We start from the raw sequence: 21,829 nt of genomic DNA, 5'->3' as shown, positions 1-21,829 counted from the left end.
AGATGCAGCCCTGCATTTATGTTCTCAATGACGGCAATGTGTTTAAGGCTTTTCAAGCAGCAGAAGGATTTTACGTGAGGATTTCCTCAGAATTGAGTGGATGTGATCTTCAGGACGATAGGATTGAATACTAAGGGAGTCGGGAGAATTCCAAGGCAGAACTGCTGTCTGGCTAAAAGATAAGACTCTTCCTCATTTTCATACTAGATTCAAGAATCTGAACGAAAAGGTAAGAATATAAAGGTGTGTGGGAGGAAGCCTAAGTCCTGATTGTTCATTCAAACAAGACTTGGATGAGTAGTGAGAATACTAAACAGGTTCAACTGAGCATATGCAAAAGTAAAATGCAAAAGAGACATTTCGGAAATCTCTGATCACTAAGCTTCTCGTGAGTAAAACTTCCGCTTCAGGCTTCCCTCACAGTGCTGATGCCATCTGTTCACGCCGCGCGACTTGTTTTTTGTTAGGTCTAATGTTGTCGTCTGTCTGTCTCCTGCCGTCCTCCCTTCAACCACTTTGAAAGACCGCCGAGCCCTCTCGCCATGGAGCACTCCCCGTCTATGAACCTGTCCGTGGTGGATGGAGACGACGTGGAGGACCACCGCCCCCTCCTCCCGCCAAGAATGGTCCCTCCGCCTCAGGCTTGTGCGCCACAATGCGGGATCCACCACACGGTGCAAGCACCGGCCGATCACACGGTGTGGCTGGACAGAACGCAGGCCTTGGCGACCATGCCGCTGTACAACGGCCACCTTTATGTCACAACGTCCCCTCGCTCCAACCGGAGACCGGACAAAGCCAAGGGCAAAGAGAGGAAATGTGACAAAAGATCAGCGGGGGCGAGACATAATCCAGCACACAAGGAGCGAAATCACCAAGGCAAAGTTAAAAATGCGGGACCTCACAGACTGCAGGAGAAGGTCACATCCTTCACTGATGTGCCCATGTCGCCTTGCGGGTCACCTTACAAGGGTCACTGCAGGTCGCATCTCGATGTCAGAGATGCTGACAGTCGAGGACGTCACAGGTCAAGCCGGGTTTCTCTGGAAATGCAAGAGCGCCAGAGTCTCCCGGAGATAATCATCACCAGCAGGGACGACAGCCTCCACCAGCAGGCGGAGGCTTATCAACAGCAGGAATGCCGCCCGATCAAAGGCCTGCTGCCGGGAGCCGAGTGCCGGAGTCGGAGCCCCAGCGCCAGTCCACAGCACAGCCCGAAACGCAAGCTGAGCGCAAAGGATGACCTGTACTGGAGGACCCACAACATCGGCTGGCGCCTCCTCCACAGGAGGTCGCTGTTCCTGAGGAGGCAGCGGCTGAACGACTGCGCCCTGACAGTGGGGCTCTTCGGAGTGGTCATGATGGTGTTGGAGACGGAGCTCTCTTGGAGCGTCTACAGCAAGGTCAGGACGTGAGAAGGGGACCGGTCGGACACGGTCACGAACCCTTTGAAAAAAGTTTACAAGAGTCAGAAAACATTTGTAGTGAAAACACACGACAACGATTGTTTATCCTCGTTATCAGATAAATGTTGGCTCATGTACATTATATCATGTTCATGGATTACATGCATAAATGGGGATGAGATTATGGGATTACATGGGATTGCTCATGCCATTTGATAGATCTGTCATACAGCTTTGTGACGCCAGCCATCAACTCACAATGATGTAATGTTTGTGTTCTGCAGAGCTCCATCTATTCCCTCGTAATCAAGTCGGTCATCAGTTTTTCCACACTTCTCCTGCTCGGCCTCATCATAGCGTACCACTGCTGTGAGGTGCAGGTAATTTATCCGCTCTTCATTATGTAATCTGTGTTCTTTACGCAAGTCCTCCTCCAGTGACCTTCTCTCAGATTTATACGTGTCTTTGCAATCTGAGGCAAAATGTTATCACGTCCCGGCTCAAAGAAATTGCTGTAGAAACTGTTCTTAGTTCCATTTTTCCTTTTTCAGACTCAGTTGTGTTGAGTTTTAATTTCAAGGTTCGAACACTCACTTTCTGACTCACGAAAAGCATTGTCAGGACGTCGGAAAGAAAATGAAAGAAAAAGCCCCAAAATGTGTTTTTTTTTGTCTCGTAGCTCTACGTTCATGACATTGGCGCAGAGGATTGGCGCATTGCCATGACGACCGACCGCTTTGCTCTGATAATACTGGAGCTGCTTGCAGTGGCCATCCATCCTTACCCAGTGGGTCTGATGGCGTACTTCCAGCAGACCAAAACCCGCCTGACCCTGTCAGAGACCGAGCTGGAGATCATCCTGGCCCTGCCCATGTTCCTGAGGCTGTACCTGCTGGGCCGGGCCATGATGCTGCACAGCCGCCTCTTCACAGACACCGCCTCCCGCAGCATCGGAGCGCTGAACAAGGTGGGAGGCGTCCCACCAGCTCCCTTCATAATCTGGCCTTGGGCTTTACTGGCTTGGATGGCCCTGTGATGAGCTCATAACACTATGAAACGAGAACATTTTGGTTTTTGCACACTCAAAGTTAAGTGTGGCAGCAAGAAGTAATCTCCCGTGAGCCACCAGTTATTCAGTCTGTATTATGGACAGTAATTTAGGCGGGCCTTCTTTAATGAACATTTAATGCCCGTGTTTTTATGTTTCATGTCTAGGTGGGCCGAGAGGTCTGTAAAGGTGTGACACTTGAGGTGTGATTATCACAGTTCTGTTCCCATGAACCCCCAGTGGTTTGCATGTTGATGACGTTCCTCACGAGTTCCCCTTTACGCACCTGGCTAATCCCTTCCCTTGCCAATGCTATTTAAGACTGATGAAAATGACCTCTGCTAACCCCCCCCCCCCCCCCCCCCCCCCCCCCACCCCACCCACCCTCTGCAATACCGAACCTGCTATCCATGTATCAAGCCAGATTGAGAACAAGTTTTCTATCCCTCATGTCCTCCGTCTATGACGTAATCATAATCTGACAGGTGCTATCCTAAATAGTTGTCCTAAGTAGGCCAATACAACCAAAATCATGACGTAATGTCCCCTACTTGTGATCTTCAGATACACTTCAACACGCGCTTCGTTGGGAAAACACTGATGACCACCTACCCGGGGACAGTGCTCATGATTTTCAGTGTTTCTCTGTGGATCGTGGCAGCGTGGGGTTTACATGTTTGTGAGAGGTACGTGACGTCATGACTGCAGTAGTTTTCTAGCCCTCGTTGATATTTATTTGACCATATTCAAACTTATATACAACATTATAGGATGTTGATTGGTGTTGTTAACCTCTATGTTGATGGGGGGGTGGCTTGTTTTTCATAAATACAGACTGCACATGCTTTTCAAAGGCAAAGACAAAAAAAGCATTTAAAACAAAGCATTTTTAAGAAAATGTATTACGATCACAAAACCACATTGAAGTGTGCATTTAGGCTTAATTGTATAAGTAACGCAGTGGATTATAAAATAATTATATCTCTAAAAACCCAAGCATCAAATTGCATCTTGCTTTTATGTCATTCAAAGTAGAAGTTTGGGCACACGCACATGGATTTTACAGTAAATGCATTAGAATGTCACTTAATTGAGAGTAAAACGGTACAAACTTACAACATGGAAGTTAAAGAAAATATCAGCCATCAACAATCATAAAATCATAAAAGACTGTTTACCACCGAGAGAGAATCAATAAGCAGAATATAAAACTGTATTTTGTGTCGATAAAGTCAGAATTAAATTGTTGCGATATAATGACTCAGGAGCGAAAAACAAAAGTTGGTTTCTGAAGACAACCTATTACATGGGCCACCACAGCTTCTCTTTCACTTTTGGAATACGTTTACTGAAATTTGACAGCCTGTTTTCTATAAATCAAACATACTGCACTTTCGAGACCAGATAAATGTCACATAAAAAATCTCTTTTCTCTGTGTCTAAAATAATGGGTTTGTCCCCCCCTGCAGACACCACAACTACAGGGACCTGAGCAGTAACTACATGGAGGCCCTGTGGATGGTTTCTGTCACCTTCTTGTCCATCGGCTATGGAGACGTCGTCCCCCACACCTACTGCGGACGCAGCATCTGCCTCCTCACCGGGATCATGGTGAAACCCAGAGCTGATATTCTGGAACAAGTGAGATTAGCTCAAGGTTGTGAATCCGACTCGGGGATTAAACATCTGATGACGACTCTTGCAGGGAGCGGGCTGCACAGTTCTGGTGGTGGCGGTGGTTGCCAGGAAACTGGAGTTAACCAGGGCGGAGAAACACGTCCACAACTTCATGATGGACTCACATATCTCCAAGAGGGTAAATCATAATAATAATAATAATAATGTATTTATACCGCACCTTATCGTGTTGCTTCCCAGTGAAAATACTCTCTTGTGACACTAAATGCATCAAACTTACATAAAGATACAAAATAACCGAAACATAATCTAAAATGTACACAATTGATTGATATGGATGCATCTGATCCACAGAAACATTACAACAACATGCCATAGAAAAATGTTCAACAAAAAATGAGACTAAGAAAAACAATATGAGTGAAATTATTAAGAAAGTTACATAAAATTATTGAAACTTAAAACTTAGAATAGAGATTAAATTAACAGGACACAAAGTCAGAAAGCTTTAGCAACAATCAACAATCAGAGTAATTCAAATACTTGATCATTTCAATTCTAAAGGGCTTTTTTTTAAACATATTTTATACATTTTTGACCACTTTGAAGACTGACATCAACATATTTATAATGTATTTGTATATACAACAATCAAGTTGGAAAATCTAAAAACAATCACACATATTTTACAATTTCAGGCTATAAAAAAATGGCTGGATTTCACATTACAGGTTTAACATTACAGAGTCCTACTTTTCACCAATAGAATTTGTTGTTTGCACAAAAGTAACAAAATGTGTTCTCTTTCCTAATACACAGTTTAATGTGAACCATGATCACAACTTGATGAGAACCATCAAGAAGCAATCGTTTAAAATATATCTCTGCTCTCTGGTAGTTCTGTCTCTTTAACTTTGGTTAACAAGTGAAGATTCACAGAATCTTATTTCACTGCATCCAATTATAATCAGCATTAAAAGCAGCCCGAACAACAGAAATTCCCCAGAAAACAGGTTAAAATATGAAGTTAGGGCTGAATAACTAAAGTTTAGTGAATTGTTGGCCTAGTTTCAAAGAGTTGTGACTGGAGGGTTTTTATATAAAGGAGGTTATATAAAGTGATATAGAGCGATGGAGCTCAATTTTCCAGCAGATTGTGTACATTTCATGTTTTAACTGTGATCGGTGGCAAATGTTCCTGGTCAACGCCACTTACACTGATTAGAAAAATATTTACAAGACCATTTGTCGCCCTCATCAACAGAAGTATTTCTTAGATTAGAAATTAATCTTAATTATGTGGGGAAAGTAGCTGCATTGGGATTTACACAGTCTGTGGGTGCTCTCCAGGCCGTGCGGTGAATAAGAGCCCTTTGAGGTTATGTGCATAAAACATGCAATAACTCTGAACGATTTTCTCCTCACTAGATAAAAATTGCTGCTGCAAATGTGCTGAGGGAGACTTGGCTCATCTACAAGCACACAAAGCTGGCAAGAGAGAAAGACAACACCAGAGTCCGCATGCACCAGCGCAAGCTCCTCCTGGCCATCCACGAGTAAGACCCTGACACGGACTCCTCGCATGTGACAGACACTCTCAGCGAGGAATCGATCAACGCCTCAAATGTGTACTTCTATATGTTTATCCAAAAAAAAAAAAAAAATGTTTGCAATGGTCTGATCTGATCTGATGCTATATGATATGACGCTCATCCTGCCATGGGGGAAATTCACATGGGCAGCAGTTGAAAGGTCAAGTAATATAAATCAGCTGAATGAAAACATAGAAACATTTTACAGAGTAACTTATATTGTGGGGTTTATTTACATTTTATGCACCTTTCACTATCATGCAGTATGTATTATGAAGGTACATTGAAAAGAAACAGCAAAACTAGTGATTATCACCAACAGCATTTGTGTAATGAGATGCACTACGATACGATAATATAATATAGAATCTGATATGATACTATCTGAAATCATAACATACAATATGTTTAGGAATAATAATAATAATAATATACTGATTGTCAGGTCGACTTACATTTTCTACACCTTTTTCCATTACGTGGTATGAAGTTATTCATAATAGTCCAATATTAAAGTATATAGTATAACATGAAATACAATATTGCACCAGTATTGTACAGTAGAATACACAGTACAAGACACAGCAGTAAAGCAAGAGTCATGTGGTGATAATAATCACTTAATTTCTCACCCATTTTTGACATGGGTCAATGACATATGTATGATAAATTTATGTCAAATCAGTTCAAACGTCAAACATCCTTCCTGAAAGGAAATTTCTCTCTAATTGAGTTTTGCCTGAATTTGCTGGTCATCTAAAGAGAATCGTAAATTAAAGGGCCGACCTCTAAAGTCAGGCCAATTTAATTAAATGTAATATCTGGCCAATAAAAGAAATGTTCAACCGAGTCACTACATTTCCTAAGAGTGGTTCAGGTTGTGACTCTCCGCGCTGTTTTATACTCTTGGCGACACTCGTCTCTAAAATTTACTGTCAGGTTGTGCAACTTCTAAAACTGCCCAGAAAAAGGATGAATGTATTGTGTTCAAGTGAAATGCTGAAGCGGCACTGAAGCACTCCGGAGCTTTGCTGCCATACGTTCAAAAGATATTGTTTTATACATTATTGGCTCATCTCTACTCAATCTACAATTCAATAACCTTTTAGTGCTTTTACTTTTTCGGTGCTTCTTCCTTGAGGCCACGTGTTTCACTAGAAATGTAAACGCTTTCTGAGAAAATCATTTCATTACGATATTTTTGCATAATATAGTGTTTTAGTGGAAGAGGCACTCGTACAGTTTGATAGGATAAGCACAAATTACCGGTAAATTCTATTCAGGAAACAGTTCATAATCAGTAATGTAGTTAAAAGACTGTCTGTTCTTTTAATCTAATAACTTTTTGTGTTTTTTTTATCTAGTGTTCTTTGTGGTTTACTTCTCTTGATGGCATTTCCTCATGAAAATCAAATTCCTTCTTGTTTCTGTTCAATCCAGTTTTGCCTTTTTACATTTGCTGTGCTGGGTTGTTTTCTTTTTTTTTAAGCATATATGTAAATCTGTATGTCTGATTCAATGCCAAATTTTTTCTATAAATATAAATAATGTTCAGGCTGCGCAGGATGAAGATGGAGAAGAGGATTCTCATCGACCAGGGAAACTCGCTCGTGGATCTCAACAAGGTGAGCGAGGCGTCACTTTGCACCCGGCGCTGTTTTTAAGGTTGACCATGGGCCTGCTGACACCGCCGGTCCGCTCTCCCCTCTCTGCGCCCCCCCCACTCTGGCCCAGATGCAGAACCTGATGTACGACGTGCTGTACGAGGTGCAGGGCTGCCCGCGGCGAGCTGGACTCACACATCCACAGCCTGGAGAAGCACGTGGAGGAGCTGAGGGAGGGCTTCAGGAGCCTGATGCCGCTGCTCTCCAGCACCCTGTCCACGCAGAACTCCTCCATCCGGCACCTGCTGAGGGAGAGGGAGGAGAAGACGGAGGCCGCCGGCACCAGTGGAGGAGACAGGTAGAGCAGCAGGAGGAGGAGGAGCTGCTCCTGCAGGAGGTAACAGCCAGTAATGTGGCTGGAGTCTGTACACGTCTCTGTAAAAAGTGTATTCAAATATGTAACCATGGTTTGTTTTTTTGTTTTTTTCTGTAGCCAAAACCAAATTGTAGTAGTGTTAACTTACTTTTAATGGTTTTCCCACCTCGACTCTTCAGGTCAAGGGGGTCAAACACAAATGAAAGCGACCCAGCGCTGGAGCTGTTGGACTTCCAAAGTGTTAAAAACACAAAGGAAAAATTTGCATGAAGTCAATAAAATGAATTGCGGTGGCCAGTGATGCAATAAAATCCAGTCACATTATTTATTGCTGGTGAAGTTGCATTGGCATCAAGGCCAAACTGTGAGGGTGAATTTATTCAAACATGCAAAAACATCATTCTCATCCCCTGCAGGAGAGGACAGGTTGTCGCAAACATTAGTCTGAAGACAAACACCGAGTCAGAAGCTTGTGTGCAAAATTCAACACCAGTTAATTTCACTGTCTCTGGGAGGAACTGTTAAGAATCTGGTGTTTGTAAACGTTTATGTTTCACAGCTCAAGAATGAGATAAATACTAAGGAATAGGAGGGTTAGAGCTCTTGAGTTGAGTGTGTGGGATGGCATAGTTAAAAATTTACTTTTATGTCTTTGCACTGAAATACTTGGCAGAGGACATTTTAATCACCGTTCTGACCAGTTTGAAATCCTCATGGTTGTATCGACATCTGATCTAGAAATAAATTGTCCAATAATTTTCACTGTCAGTCAAATTTATGAGCAACTTGACTTTTATTCGTCAGTACTAAAGAGAGCCAGAAACATTCTGGAAAGCGTTTCACTGGCACTTCTTTTGATTGTGTAATAAAAAAAAAAAAGTGACATGAACAGTGTATTGTATAATAAAGATGAACCTGCAGTGCTTTGTAATAAATGTGACAAAACTTCATTCCTTCTCTAAACTTTTCCTGCAGAAAAACCACGACACAAAGCGTTCCTATAGCCAAAACAATATTTTATTCAGAGAGACAGGGTTGGAGGGTGGACGTTACAGCAACAACCCGATCTGTTGAACAGTGGAAATCCTCCTGCTGCTCAGTCCGTCTGCGGGTCTTGGTTGGTTCATTGTGGGACGCGGGAGAAGCTGATATCGACCGGTCATCCCTCCTCTCCTATTCAGCTCCGGGAGAACAGCTAATGCTGCTTCCTCCTGAATGAGCACCCTGCCAGAGGAGATAATGACGGTCGGTGAGCTCATCACAAAAGGAGGAACACGCTCCACAAACAGTGTGGGGGAGAGCAACGCGCCTATTGTGCCGATACAAAGAGACGTCACAGGACTGATTAGTGTCAACAAATCCCCACATCAGGAGAGAAATGCCACCAAATCATTGTTCTCAGCCTTCGAAAGGGGGGAGCCAGTGGTCTAGCTCAACCCTTCTGCAAACTGAGGTTAATCTGGCACTGGAATGAGATTGGAAGACCACGAAGGAGGAAGTCCAGTCACTTAGCAGTGCGGAGAGCGCCCATGTGTTGCCGTTCGATACGAGCAAGTCTTTCATTGAGGCTGTAAAAATCTAGTTAAACAGGCCTAATCGATTTCCTCTGGAATGCACCACAGCACAGAGATGAACCATCACTTAAACCAGCATCCCATCCTCAAACACAAACTGAGCCTTGCCTTCACTCACATACAGGAGACCTCTATACACATGTTGCTTGTGAGGTCTTTAAGGATTAAGAGAAACAGTTTGATCCTCAGCTCAACGTACAAAAGCGGAGGAACGAGGAAGATCCTACGGACACCTCTGGTAAGGACAGTGCTTGTAGCATGTTTGAGATTTTTAAATGTAAAGTGCATTAGAAATAAAGTGTATTATAATAAGAAGAAATACTACAGCTGTGAAAAATAACCCATTAAGGAGAAGGACACTGAGGTCAAGTACACTGAGGAAAACCTCTTAAAATAGCACAAAAACTAACGATATACTCTATAATGTCAAGTGAGGGGAGGATGAGAAGTATTTTACACCAACTCCATTTTGGACATGTACAGAAACCAAATGGCTTTAGTTTTAGGTTTTAATAGAAGTGTCCACTTACTTTTAATGAAATCTAACTTCTCATATCGGATTGACTTTTACCCCCAGTTTCTCCATAATAGAAACTGAAATCGATTCAGTTCTCAGAAATATTTGCTTTTCCCATAATCAAAGATTAAAATCCAGTAGAGTAGCAAGTTTGTTTACTCAAATTTATTTATATATTTTTTTTAGTTGTTTAAAGCAAATAAGGATGAGCAAAGTGCTGTGACGCAAACGTCCTCCCCTGCCTGCAACTTCATAGGGCCGGGTTGCGGGATGACCAAGACAGACCGGCGAATACTGACCCTCTGTGAGACGTGCTTTGCCTCCGGGCTGGGCTGACACAGGACTGTCGAGCCAGCCGACACACAGCACGACCGTCTGAGCGTGGCTAAACACAGTTGTGATCTTGTAGCATCCTGGAAGATTACAAAAAAAAACAACACAATTATCATCCTCGTTCATGAGGTCCCCTTCACCACCCTGACAGATCAGAACATGCATGGTGGACAGAGGACGTACCTGGACATTTTGACATCCATGAAGTAAAGAGTTAGGACCTCTGAACGAGGCGCTTCTTCTTGTGCCTCCTCTTTTCCTCCTCAGGGGGATGGGTCTGCAGACAAGTCCTTTGGCGAGCTAATAGGTGGAACGAGGAGATAAAAAGAGGCGGACGTCAGTGATCTGAAGAAAGTCGATTCCGCAAGTACAGAGACAAGATTAATACACACAGCTAACTGTGAGGATGCAAAAAATGTCCTATTTGGTCAAGTGCGTGTAAATTATTATATAAAAACGCTGAAGAAGAGGGCCTCGTATTCTTGTGCTGCGTCTGACCGCCAGGCTTCACTTCTGGCCTACTGGTCTGGATTAGATAACAGAGTGCGCAGTTTCAACCATTACATGTCACTCTTTAAACGTGTATCTCGAGTTGCAAAACGTCTTATCCAACGTATTCCACAGCCGTCACTCTGAATCGTGGCTGTTAATTTTTTGGTTTCCGAGTTAGCAGTTCCGTCCAACTGGCTCCATGTTTGCGGTGTGCGCGCAGCCATCTTGTGTCACAATGCGCTCAAATGTGCTCGATTTTTAAGCGTAGATATTAACGCCAAAACCCGACGAAACGCGCTTCGACCGGCCGGCAATCTGGCCGCTAAGGTTTCATGTATGTGTTGAGCCGTGTGTGGCGGCTGTTAAAAGCTTCAGTAAAGGATAGAAATGCCGTTCAGGGGTGGCTGTGAATACTCACTGGCATGTTGGCGAGGAAAAAGCCGCTGCCGTAAAAGGAGGCATAACCGGAAAGCGACGGGCTCATATCGGTGGTTCCTTTGAGCGCAGTCCGGAAGTGACGACATTCTTAACTCAAGGCGGCCATCTTTGTAAGGTCAGAGATACTGTCGTCCAGGAGCGTTTTCCACATAAACCCAATGTATTTTTTTTTAATTCATTATAACATTTTTAACATCAAAAGCCATCATTTGTCTGCTTTTTAAAAAATATTTGGTATACTAACAACACAATATATACTTGTGTGTAAAAGGAGGGTAGAAATGTCAGACAAGATATGTCCACTACTGATGTATTAAATATATAGTGTTTCAGTAACCTTCCTCTGTGAGTATGTTAAGTGAAGTAATGGTATCACATATTAATACACACCTTTACACATATTAACAAAGCTGATATATGCTGTTCTTGTCAGTTTAGTGGAGTTTTACGGTTGGGCGGCTGTCTGATCTTCGGGTGAAAATAATAAAATAAATGTCCAACAGTGACACGTAGTGGTGAAGATGTTGAAGTTATTTGGAGCTGAGTACGGTCCAGCAGAAAATATGAGACATTTGTTTCTGACCTGGTTTCATCTGTATTTCAAACAGCCTAAAAACAGTGTTTTTATTATTTTTATTTACACAGTCAGCGTTATTCTCAAAAGAAATTTCAACTCTCGGCTAAAAAGGGCTTTAAAAAAAAGCCCAAATAAAATGACCATAAAGGGGGGGAAATACTGAAACCACAAGACATGGGTGAAAAAAACTGCTAAAATAGCTTGAATAACTTAAAATGACTAGAATTTCTAAAGCAAAAAAAAGGCTTGTGAAAAGAGGGGAATATGAAAAAAAAAACTGCTTAAAAGGGAGCCAAAACGGTTAAACAGCTAAAATGTCAAAACTGGCTAAACAAAAGGCTGAAAAAGAAGGATGAAACCTCTAAAAGTACAAAAAACAGCTGAAAATGTGTTGAAATGTTTACCATCCTAAATTGGAATTGAAACTTCATCAGAGCAACATACAAAAGACAAAGTTTATGTTTTACATATATAAACTATTTTGAGGTTTTTAATATTTGAAATGTGTTTTGCGGCTCCAGTTGAATGTTATTTGGTGGAAAGTGACTAAAACAGCTCTTTTCGTCATAAACGCTGTAGAACCCTGGAATTGCAAGAACTGATTCAATTTGCATTGAGATGTCTCCTATGTGGGGAAAACGTAAATATGCGCGGACATATTCCATACATCCATCCATGTAGTTCATTTTATATAGACAAAAAGCTGTAAAAATCGCTGTTTCTTTTACTGATCGGTGAGTTTGTAGTTTCTTTCTTCCTCTACCTCCTCCACCACTACCTCACATCCTCCGCCCGAGAGCGCCTCGTTTTATTCGCTGAGCGCGCGCGGCTCGTCACGCGCCACCAGGAAATGGAGGCGCACGGGGGGGGGTGTGTGATGAGGAGTGTGTCGCTGCTGCAGACGGACCGACCGACGCGACGAACTCACACTGGGAGGAGAAACCAGCACCGAGAGCTTCTCAGCACTGCCAGGTCAGAGCCCCTTCCTGCGCTTCAATTCACCCGCAAAATCGACCGCAAACATCCTCCGGACGCGACGCGTCTTCGCGTTGTGGAGTTCCTCCGCCGCCCGTGGAGCTGCTGCAAAGTTATTACCATTAATCTACCGGATTTCGCAGCGGAAGATGGGCTTGGCTCAGCCGCGACTTCTCATTTAGAAAAAAAAAAAGAGAGAGAGAGAGTGAAAGAAAGAAGAGCGCAACTTTTTTTGCGTAAATTGTGCGTCTTTTTCTAACACGGATCGCGTCTGTCTTTCTCTGTAAAAAGGGTTGAACATCAGCGGGTGAAGATGAGCGACGCCAACCAGCCCAAACTCGAACTTTTTGTGAAGGTAAGCGAAGTGAATGGTGACAGAAGAGAGGAGAGGAAGAAGAGAGAGAAAGAAAAAAAAAACGCATCACACCCAGAAAGTAAGGCGGAGACATTATGTGACAGGAGTTTACTCAGCCGGCAGAGAAAAGCTCCATTGATGCTGCTTATCTCCTTATTTCATCAGTATTTGCGTTATTACGAGCTGATAACTCGTCCCTTTAAAGTCCACACTGCCAGGAGGACCACCTCTGCTGAATCACCAGCCTCAACTAATCCAATCTAATCTAATCAAACCCACATTAAGATCATGGACAGGGCGATTTTAATCTATATTTAGTTTGTTGGTCAGGCTGGTTAATCCCATTTGCTTTGAGCCCCCAAAAAAACATGCAGTAATATAACAATCCCTCTGCCTCCACTCACACATAAAGATTTTTCTGTGTGAACGTGCGAGCCGCCCTGCACTTTTCCCTCCTTTTAATGAATGATGCGGTTGTAACTTCTCCAAATGTCAGTTTCTAGTTTGCTGCAGTTTCTCCCACAGCAGAACAATCCGCGGTCAGATTCATGACTGCAGCTGCTGTCTGGTTCCAAGATCCTGACGGAAATGTTCATATACGAAATGTGACTTCCTACATGTGCAGCTGCATGAAGCACAGTTTGAGACTGCCGGTGTTTCCTATTGAGGAGGGACTCTTTACACTTCAATAGACTTTTAGACTAATTTGGGTTACAGTGTCTTGCTCATGGACAGGCTGAGGTGGGGAATTGTACCTGCAGCCTTGCAGCTGGAGTCTCCGTCTCACTTTAAATTGATGTCTGTATTTGAGACTGACTAAAGTCAGAGAAATATTCTTCCTTTTAATCTCAGTGACACTGGGAAGCTTTGTTACTGTTTTATAACACATGATAGTTTTAGCCAGTAGAACTGCTGTGATGACTGAATTTCCCCACGTGTGACAAATAAAGTGTTATCTCATGGCAGCTTATCGAAACAAAGTAGGGGTGTTTTTGTTTTCCTTTAAAAACTTTTTTTGCTGCTTCCTTGCCTTGCTGCTCTTTCCTCCTTCAGTTTTCCCCACTAGATAAACCACTAGATTGTTACTGTTGGTGGTTTTCACCAAGTTTAAAGTCGGTAATGTCTCCTTGTTTTGAAATTTTATTTTATCTTATTTTTAATTAATTAATTAATTTAGTTACTTTTTTGCTACTTTCCCTTTTTCTTCTTCTTTTTTTTTCTTTTCTTATAATTTCTTTCTTCTTTTTTTTTTTTTTTTTTTAAACTGAGAGAAGTTATTTTATTTTTAACATCCTGACTGTGCCTGTGCTTCTGTCACCACCAATTTTTATAAAAAAAAAATCAAATTTCTGAATTAAGCTGATAAAGTGCACACGCGCCACAAAAACCATTATGTATTTCAAGATGATTCTGTAGTATGTGTGCGTGTTCGCGTGATGCCACTTGTGTGCGTGCACTTGTCTCCGTGTCTCGGGAAACCACCTGTAAATGTCGCAGACACTGTCAGAAAATTGCCCTATAAATAAGGATTGACAAATACATCTGATAATCGCTGAATATTCAACTGTAATTTGTGGATTTAAGTCTGTTTTTCATCATTTATCATGACAACCTGAGTTAATGATGCAACCCACAATCTAAGTCGCATAAAATAATATATTATTGATCTAACTGGTTATGAAAGGAAGGGGGGGAAAAAAGCTATTTTAGCCACATTTGAACCTCATTTCTATTTGTGAATATAATGCGGGTTTTCTTTATATCCCAGAGAGGGAGAAGTGCTCGGCCACGTTGATCAAAGTTCTCAGGCTGAACTCATCATAGTTCAACACAGTTGAAAGCTTCTCTTTGCGTCTCAGGCCGGCAGCGACGGTCAGAGCATCGGAACTGTCCGTTCTCCCAGCGCCTCTTCATGGTGCTCTGGCTGAAAGGAGTCACCTTCGACGTCACCACGGTCGACATGAAGAGGTGAAACCCCCTTCACCCTTTAACATGTGGCTTGGTTTCCCCTCACGGTGACACAGACACCGATCGATTTTTTATTAATTTTTTTGTTCCTACCCACCTGCAGGAAGCCCGACATCTTGAAGGACCTGGCCCCGGGGGCGCAGCCTCCCTTCCTGCTGTACGGCGGCGAGGTGAAGACGGACACCAACAAGATCGAGGAGTTCCTGGAGGACATTCTCTGCCCTCCGAAGTAATTCAGGAATCCACGAGGCGTCGGTGTGACTGACAAGCCAGCACAATCTGAAACACTTTGATTTGCCTCCTCCTCGAGGGGAATTCCTGCAAAACTTGTAACATTAGAAAAACTGGTTTTAGAGTTAGGAATAGTTCAGAAATGACAAATAGTTTACCGGAAGATGTGCTCTGTTGTGTGCAGATATTTACTTTGTTTCTTTTCAGCCTAGTTAGATTTTCACAGTGTCAAGATCACTCGTAGCCCTTCTTGTTGTGTTGTAAGTAATGACACCATGCCTTCGTTGTTTAGGTACCCTCGCCTGGCTGCTCGTAACCCGGAGTCCAACACGGCGGGCATGGACGTCTTCTCCAAGTTCTCCGCCTACATCAAGAACTCCAACCCTCAGACCAACGAGAGTGAGTCAATTTGATTTTCTAAACCTAAACTTGATTGAGGTGTTTCCTCTGACTCAACTCTCCAGTGAGAGTTTCAGTATTGACGTTACCGTGATCAAAATCAGAATGTCGCTCAGTGAAGCGTGTGGTTTTTTTTTTTGTTTTTTTCTGCGCCCAGATCTAGAAAAGGGGCTGCTGAAGGCTCTGAAGAAGCTGGACGACTACCTCGGCTCGCCGCTTCCTGACGAGATCGACGAGAATAGCGCCGACGAGGTCACTTCCTCGTCCCGCCCCTTCCTGGACGGCCAGGAGCTTTCTCTGGCCGACTGCAACTTACTGCCCAAGCTGCACATCGTGAAGGTAAAAACGTCTGCGTCTAGCAGAGAAGCACCATCGGGTGGAGTCATTTTTCGAGATTTTTCTAGAATGATTTGCATCTTCCTTTTTTTTTTTTTTTTCTTCTGTGCAGGTGGCGTCATTAAAATACAGAAACTTCAGCATCCCCCAGTCTCTGACCAACCTCTGGAGGTACCTGAATGCATCGTACGCCAGGGAGGAGTTTTCCTCCACCTGTCCGGCGGACGAGGAGGTCGTCATGGCGTACGAGTCCGTAGCGCGAGCTCTCAAGTAGGACGGCTGCAGGTCAATATGCAAAGAAGAAGAAAGGGAAAAAGAAAAAAAATAACAAAAGCACAAAAAAATAACAAACAAAACACAGAAAAACTCGAGCGTTCAAGTCTGCAAGCAGCACAATCGACCTGTTTAGGGTTTTTTGGAGGGAGTTGCTTCCTAACGAACCACACTGTTTTGTTTATTTTTAAAGGTCAATTTTCAAACTGGATCTATTTATATCAGCAGGAAGCAAACGGGAGTCAGATGATGCAAAAAAAAAAAAAACCCCATGTATGAAAAACCTGAGTGTCGATCGGGCCGCTTGCAGGAACGCCTTCATCCAGACGGCCTTGCTTGTGTTCAGTTTCACCGTCACTGCCTTACCACCACGAAACCTTACGCTCCTTACCAGGGCGGCCTCGTTCAGGCTCGTTGGTTGTTTTTAAAGTAGAAATGAAAAACCAGCAGCAGCAGCAGCTCACCTGCCAAAGAGTCTCTTGTGGTTTAACCTATCGCAGATGTTTCACATGGACTTCATTTCATTATCGAGGAAACAAGACCTTTTTACAGTACGACACTTTATCGTGTTACAGCCAACGTCTATGTTTTATCCTTTGTCGTGTGCTTCAGGGGGAGGAGCAGGAGGGAGGGGGGGGGGGGGGGGGGTCTTGCTAAAAGCAGTTGTAGAGGCAGGAAACTGTTTCAATAGTCGGGCTTCCCCTTTTCTGAGCTCCCACACAGCAGGCGTGAAGGATTATTTGAGATTACACAGCTTGTTGTGTGATCCGCCGTGTGTCGTTCGGCTTGGATCCGTCTGTGGAGGAAAAAAAACGAAGCTGTGGGTTGCAAAAGGGGAAAAAAAAAACTTCTCACAGCAGCCGTTGTCGTATGTGAATCGTGAAGGGGAAAAGGGAAAAAAAAGTTAAGAAGTGACGAATAAAGCTGGAAATATATTGACGTCCTCTTACGGTCCGCAAATCAAAATGAAAACAATCTTTCGCCTCGTTTTGCCTCCAATGACATTTAAGATTTTGACAAGTGGGTTTCAATGCAAAAGAGACGCACTTGAAGTGCAGATTCCCTCCATGTTTTATGATTATTTAATTGGTTATCACTGAACTTGGTGAGAGTTTACAGTGTTTTGAACTTCTGGGAGGAAAAAAAAGTTTAAATCCGTAAATGAGACGCTTCATTGAATTAAAAACAAAAACAAATGCATAAACAAAACACAAATATTTAACAATGTTTGGCTACATCTTGACGTCAAAACTACTTTTCATGCGTCTATGAAACACTTTAAACAGAAAGACCCAATAAAACACATTTGAATCCCTTTTTTTAAAAAACCTATCAGACGCAATTGTTTAAAGTTTGACTTTAATATGATATATTCAGACATTCACATTTAATAAAAAAAAATAATAATTGGACTCAAAATAGTTTGCCAGTGAACCATTCAAGTCAATACTCTATTTCTGTTTTCATGCGACTTGTTGACAGTAGAAACATCAAAACATCACCGTCCTTTGACACGTCGGGTTAAAATCGACTCTGGGAGAAAATGGAACTAAAAAAATAAATAATAATCCTCTATGCAAACTAACATTTATAAGCAGCTGTAGTTGGAGGCAGTGATGCAAATGATCCAAGTTCCTTAATAAAAAAAAAAAAGTAAGAAACCGAAGTGCAATTTGCAAAAGGATTAGATTATTACAAGAATAAAGTGGGTGGAGTTTGTTATTTTTCTATGGAGTTGAACCCGTCTTAATGAGCTGGATCAGAGAAATTACCTATTTTACTTGACTGAATCACACTTTCCAAGTTGTTTAAAGGGATTTAAGTTTTTTTCACTTGATGCAGCTTGTAACAAGTTACATTCTTTTTATTTTAGTTACTTAGATTGTTGTTTTTTTAATCTCTCTGTCATGCACGTGCTCCCCCCCCCCATATTGTGCTTTTCACTTATTTTCCTGCAACTTAACTTCAATATATTTTAGCCTTTTTGTTTTTATATGTCCCTTGTACCTGTGCTCACGTAGTCGACGGCACGAAACCTGTAGGTTTAACTCGACCATGAAGACAATCAAACTAATAGCACCTCTGAAATGTATTTTGTACTTTAAAGCTCCTATGAAGACACATTTATTAAAAATATCTTGATAAAATAAACCAATGGCTGATGTGTGGTCTATTTTGTCGAGCTTCATTTTGATAGATCGCATGGAAATGTTGAGGGAAAAGTCATTTATATATTATATCAGAACCCATATCTGTGAGTAACAACCATTTGAAATTGAAGTACATAGATTGAATGTATAAAACTATAAGCTTAAACAGCAAGCAGCACACAACATTATTCTTTTGTGAGTTTTCAAATGTATTTTACTCCCTTTTTTCATTCATATCTATATACTAACAAGTTCCAGAGGCCAGGGTGTGAAAGAAAGATGTTTTTATTTGAATTCTTTTGTTCATCTATTTATACACTTACTGTTATTTCTTTGCCATCCACGTCAATTTTACTTTAAAATGTCCCCCAAGTCAATGCACTGGAATTCAAAAGTTACAAAAGAAAAATCATTTATTTAAAAAAAAAATGTATTTATTTAATTTACAGTAACTGAGTTTACTGTGTCGCTCGAGGGAAAACATTTTGGAATCATTGTTTAAAGAAAGAAATTAGCTTTTTAACCGACATTAGCTCATTTTCAATACCATCACCTCACATCACTTGAAATTTATACAGAAAAACCTGATACGAGTAAAAATAGGTGGTGGTGTAGAACAAAGAAACTTCTCGAAACCATATTTTACATCTGGGAGAAAAAAAACTTTATTGTAAAAGTATTATAAATGTGGCCGCATGGATGGTTAATTCTATTATAGAGCTAATTCATATTATCTAATGAGCACTTTTCTTAAAATCCTAAAACATTTTAGAGTTCATAATGTATCTAAAAGCAAATGTTCCATGTGTGTTTGTGTTGACTTGTCGGCGTCGTGACCTCTGGCGCTCAGGTCAGCAGGAGGAGCAGCGCCGCTGGCAGCAGGCCGAGCACCGCCCGCCTCCAGCTGAGGGCGGCAGCGGCGCCGGCCCGGTTACACAGGTCTGTGTCGCAACACGTGTTGGTGTAGTTGAAGTAGACGCCCGAGGCGTACTTCTGGCCGCTCCGGCCGCACTGAGAGGAGACGGCGCAGCTCTTCTCGTACATGGTCATCTGCAGGGCGCCTGCGGACGGAAAGCAGCGGAATTCAGAGGGGGGAAAAAAAAAAAGTCTCTCAACTCAAAAGTGTTTTCCATGAATTGCTGCCAAGTTGGATCGTAGTAGACCTTAAAGGTGCAGTATGTAGGATTTAGGTGAGTCACTTGTGAGTCACTCGAAAAAGTCGAGAAGTTTTGTTTTGTTTCTGTAACTGTTTTGTCAGTTTGTGTTTTTAGATCGTAACTCCTACAGAACTACAACCTCTCAGTAAAATCTGCTATTATTCTGATTCAACGTTTACAAGACGGTACAGATCAGGGTGAGTTGTTTAGCTTGATCACATCAAACACATCGAAGTCAATAAAGTAACATTTTAAGTATCTTTTTTTTTTTTTACCTTCGTCTATATAGTTAAAATGTAGAAATGCTGTGCCTAAAATGTAGGTACTGCAGTACCACTTGTGTGCATTAGGTGACAGCAGTGAGTCAGTTCAGTTGAGCTTTTCTGATTTTTAGTTATTTCCATGTCATCCAGCCATTGTGTTTATTATTTGTCATTTCTAGACTCGGGGTCGAATACGTACGAGAAAAAGTGATGCACATTTAGCACAACATGAAAATCATGACTGTTATTTTACTTTTATTTGTCTGTTTTGAAAAAACTTCGAATTAAATATTACGACAGTAGCATTGTTGTTTTTACAGTTTTGTTATGGGACATATCTTTAACACTATATTTCTTTGCAGTTTTTGTTTATTTTGATTGATAACATCTAACATTAGTGTAGAATAAGAAGGTTTTAACCTACGTGTCAATAATTTAAAAGTGATTTCCTTTGGTTCTCCTCCTTCCAACACAATGAAACGTGAACAGTCACCTCCTGGCGTGACACAGTGAGCGTTTCGCCTCACCCACTGAGTTATTTTTAGATGATTTAATGGCATCGGAGGCATTAGTGCCGCCGACAACCGGCTGGTTGGGAAATACTCATCTGTTGAGTCATGTTTTACATTTCACCTCCCGACAGAGTCACACTTTTGACTTCAGTCACTGATTTTTGCCCTCCGGTTTGTGGCCTTCATTTCGCGAGAAGTGAGCTGGACCGAAACAGAGCTGCTGTCTCTGTCTCACCTCGTTTCCCCATCGCCACGCTGGACAGGCAGTGCTGGCCTGCAGGACACTCCAGGGGGAACTTCAGGCAGTCCATCGGGGAAATGGCCGGGAACACGCAGGTGTAGCAGCGCAAACAGGCTGCGGGACGCAAACGCAACATATTTCAAATAACGTCACGTCGTCTATGTGATGGAAAAGCATAACTCCAGAGCTTCCAACAAACACGCCAGCAAATGTTTGTTGATAAATTAATTCTAGTAGATTTAACACAAATGAAGAACATTTCGTGGATTATTTCATCGTTAAAGAAAATTCCTCAGTGTCGCTCCCTTGTGGTCAACCTCTGTCAGAAACACGTTTATTTGTCATTTTTCTCGGCTGCAGCCTCTTTTACACGCATATCATGAAACGTGCACACATCATACAGAGGACTCATGTCTTTATTGTGTGAATTAAGTCAGAATGAAGCTTAAAAAACAGTTTTGGATTAGATTGTGAAAATGTTGTAATAAAAGCATACAGATTTCCTACAAAAACTACAGCTTCACATTAAAACGTCTCAATATTATAGGAGAAAACTAGTGCTTCATTCAGAATAGTACAAAACACCATTAATGTATTTACTAAGAAAGCAATTGTATGGGATCTGCAGCAAAAACTGTTACTGATTATCGGCTATTTTCTATTCTACTTTAGCAAATAACCGCTGCGTGATGCTTCTGCGATCGGAGGTCATCTAATTATCTGTTTACCATTTTAAAGACAAACTTAAACAGGAAATTTTTTCTTTGTAAAAGAAAGATAAGCAGATAAAGGTCTGAAAGCAGTTTTGTAATATTTTGGTGCATCTTCTACGTTCACTTGTAATAAAAGCTGATGAACTGACCTGTTAAAAAAAAAAAATAAAAGCTGGATTTGAAACAGGATGATTTTAAAAGAGGTTCAGTTCGATTTGGAAGAATATTGTGGAATAGCAGAAATGAATTTTTTCCCAAAGGAAATTTTAAAAAAGTGTTTCCAAAAACCCTTTTAAAGTCTTTTCATACCTGCCAGAGGAAGGCAACACATCAGTACAGTTATAAGTTGTGAAGACGACATGATGCTCCTTAAAAGTCCTTAAAAACGCCTTGAAAGTCGACTCTTCAAAATCCCGATCTGACAGCGATCTGATCACATCCACAAATTGAGTTTCTCTTCCTCTGCCGTCCTTCTATATATTTTCATCATTCCAATAAATGATGGCCTCCTTCAGTGGGATTTCCATTATAAGTCACCAGGGTTTCAGCCTCTCCTCCCTCACTGCTCTAATCTCATTTGTGGAAGTAATTGTGAGCAGCTGACTGGGTTGCCAGCCGCCAGAAAAAGAAGGTTTACGACACGTTTTGTGGTGCGTTTTAG

At 41.9% G+C, this 21,829-nt stretch overlaps 3 protein-coding genes and 1 long non-coding RNA gene across 4 annotated transcripts; 2 read left to right on the top strand and 2 right to left on the bottom strand.

Annotated features, from left to right (window-relative positions):
- Positions 1 to 467: 467 nt before the first annotated feature.
- LOC308144871 (small conductance calcium-activated potassium channel protein 2-like) lies at positions 468 to 7,650 on the top strand (the record flags this gene model as incomplete). The annotated part of the gene is given in 10 exon segments (XM_080516119.1): positions 468 to 1,403; positions 1,691 to 1,786; positions 2,086 to 2,373; positions 3,019 to 3,140; positions 3,924 to 4,065; positions 4,160 to 4,270; positions 5,521 to 5,648; positions 7,240 to 7,318; positions 7,419 to 7,463; positions 7,465 to 7,650. Coding segments are annotated over 10 exon segments (2,058 nt in total). The 5' UTR covers positions 468 to 542.
- Positions 7,651 to 8,663: 1,013 nt separating this feature from the next.
- Positions 8,664 to 10,352, bottom strand: LOC308144757. The gene is made up of 2 exons (XR_013937064.1): positions 10,055 to 10,352; positions 8,664 to 8,888 (listed from the first exon to the last, which is right to left on the bottom strand). It is a non-coding gene; the product is annotated as an uncharacterized lncRNA (long non-coding RNA).
- Positions 10,353 to 12,456: 2,104 nt separating this feature from the next.
- On the top strand, positions 12,457 to 16,743 carry clic1 (chloride intracellular channel 1). The gene is given in 8 exon segments (XM_080516571.1): positions 12,457 to 12,567; positions 12,862 to 12,925; positions 14,785 to 14,806; positions 14,809 to 14,893; positions 14,997 to 15,122; positions 15,417 to 15,523; positions 15,681 to 15,862; positions 15,972 to 16,743. Coding segments are annotated over 8 exon segments (843 nt in total). The 5' UTR covers positions 12,457 to 12,472; the 3' UTR covers positions 16,134 to 16,743.
- Positions 16,744 to 18,936: 2,193 nt separating this feature from the next.
- On the bottom strand, positions 18,937 to 21,606 carry lypc (ly6 domain containing, pigment cell). Its single transcript, XM_080516527.1, has 3 exons — positions 21,478 to 21,606; positions 20,450 to 20,569; positions 18,937 to 19,343 (listed from the first exon to the last, which is right to left on the bottom strand). Exons 1-3 carry the CDS (start codon positions 21,527 to 21,529, stop codon positions 19,129 to 19,131), a joined length of 387 nt encoding a protein of 128 aa, XP_080372653.1. The 5' UTR covers positions 21,530 to 21,606; the 3' UTR covers positions 18,937 to 19,128.
- Between the last annotated feature and the right edge of the window lie 223 nt (positions 21,607 to 21,829).

Source organism: Blennius ocellaris (genome assembly GCF_963422515.1).
Source record: "Blennius ocellaris genome assembly, chromosome: 20".
Lineage (NCBI taxonomy): Eukaryota > Metazoa > Chordata > Actinopteri > Blenniiformes > Blenniidae > Blennius > Blennius ocellaris.
This window is presented reverse-complemented; position numbering and strand designations above follow the sequence as displayed.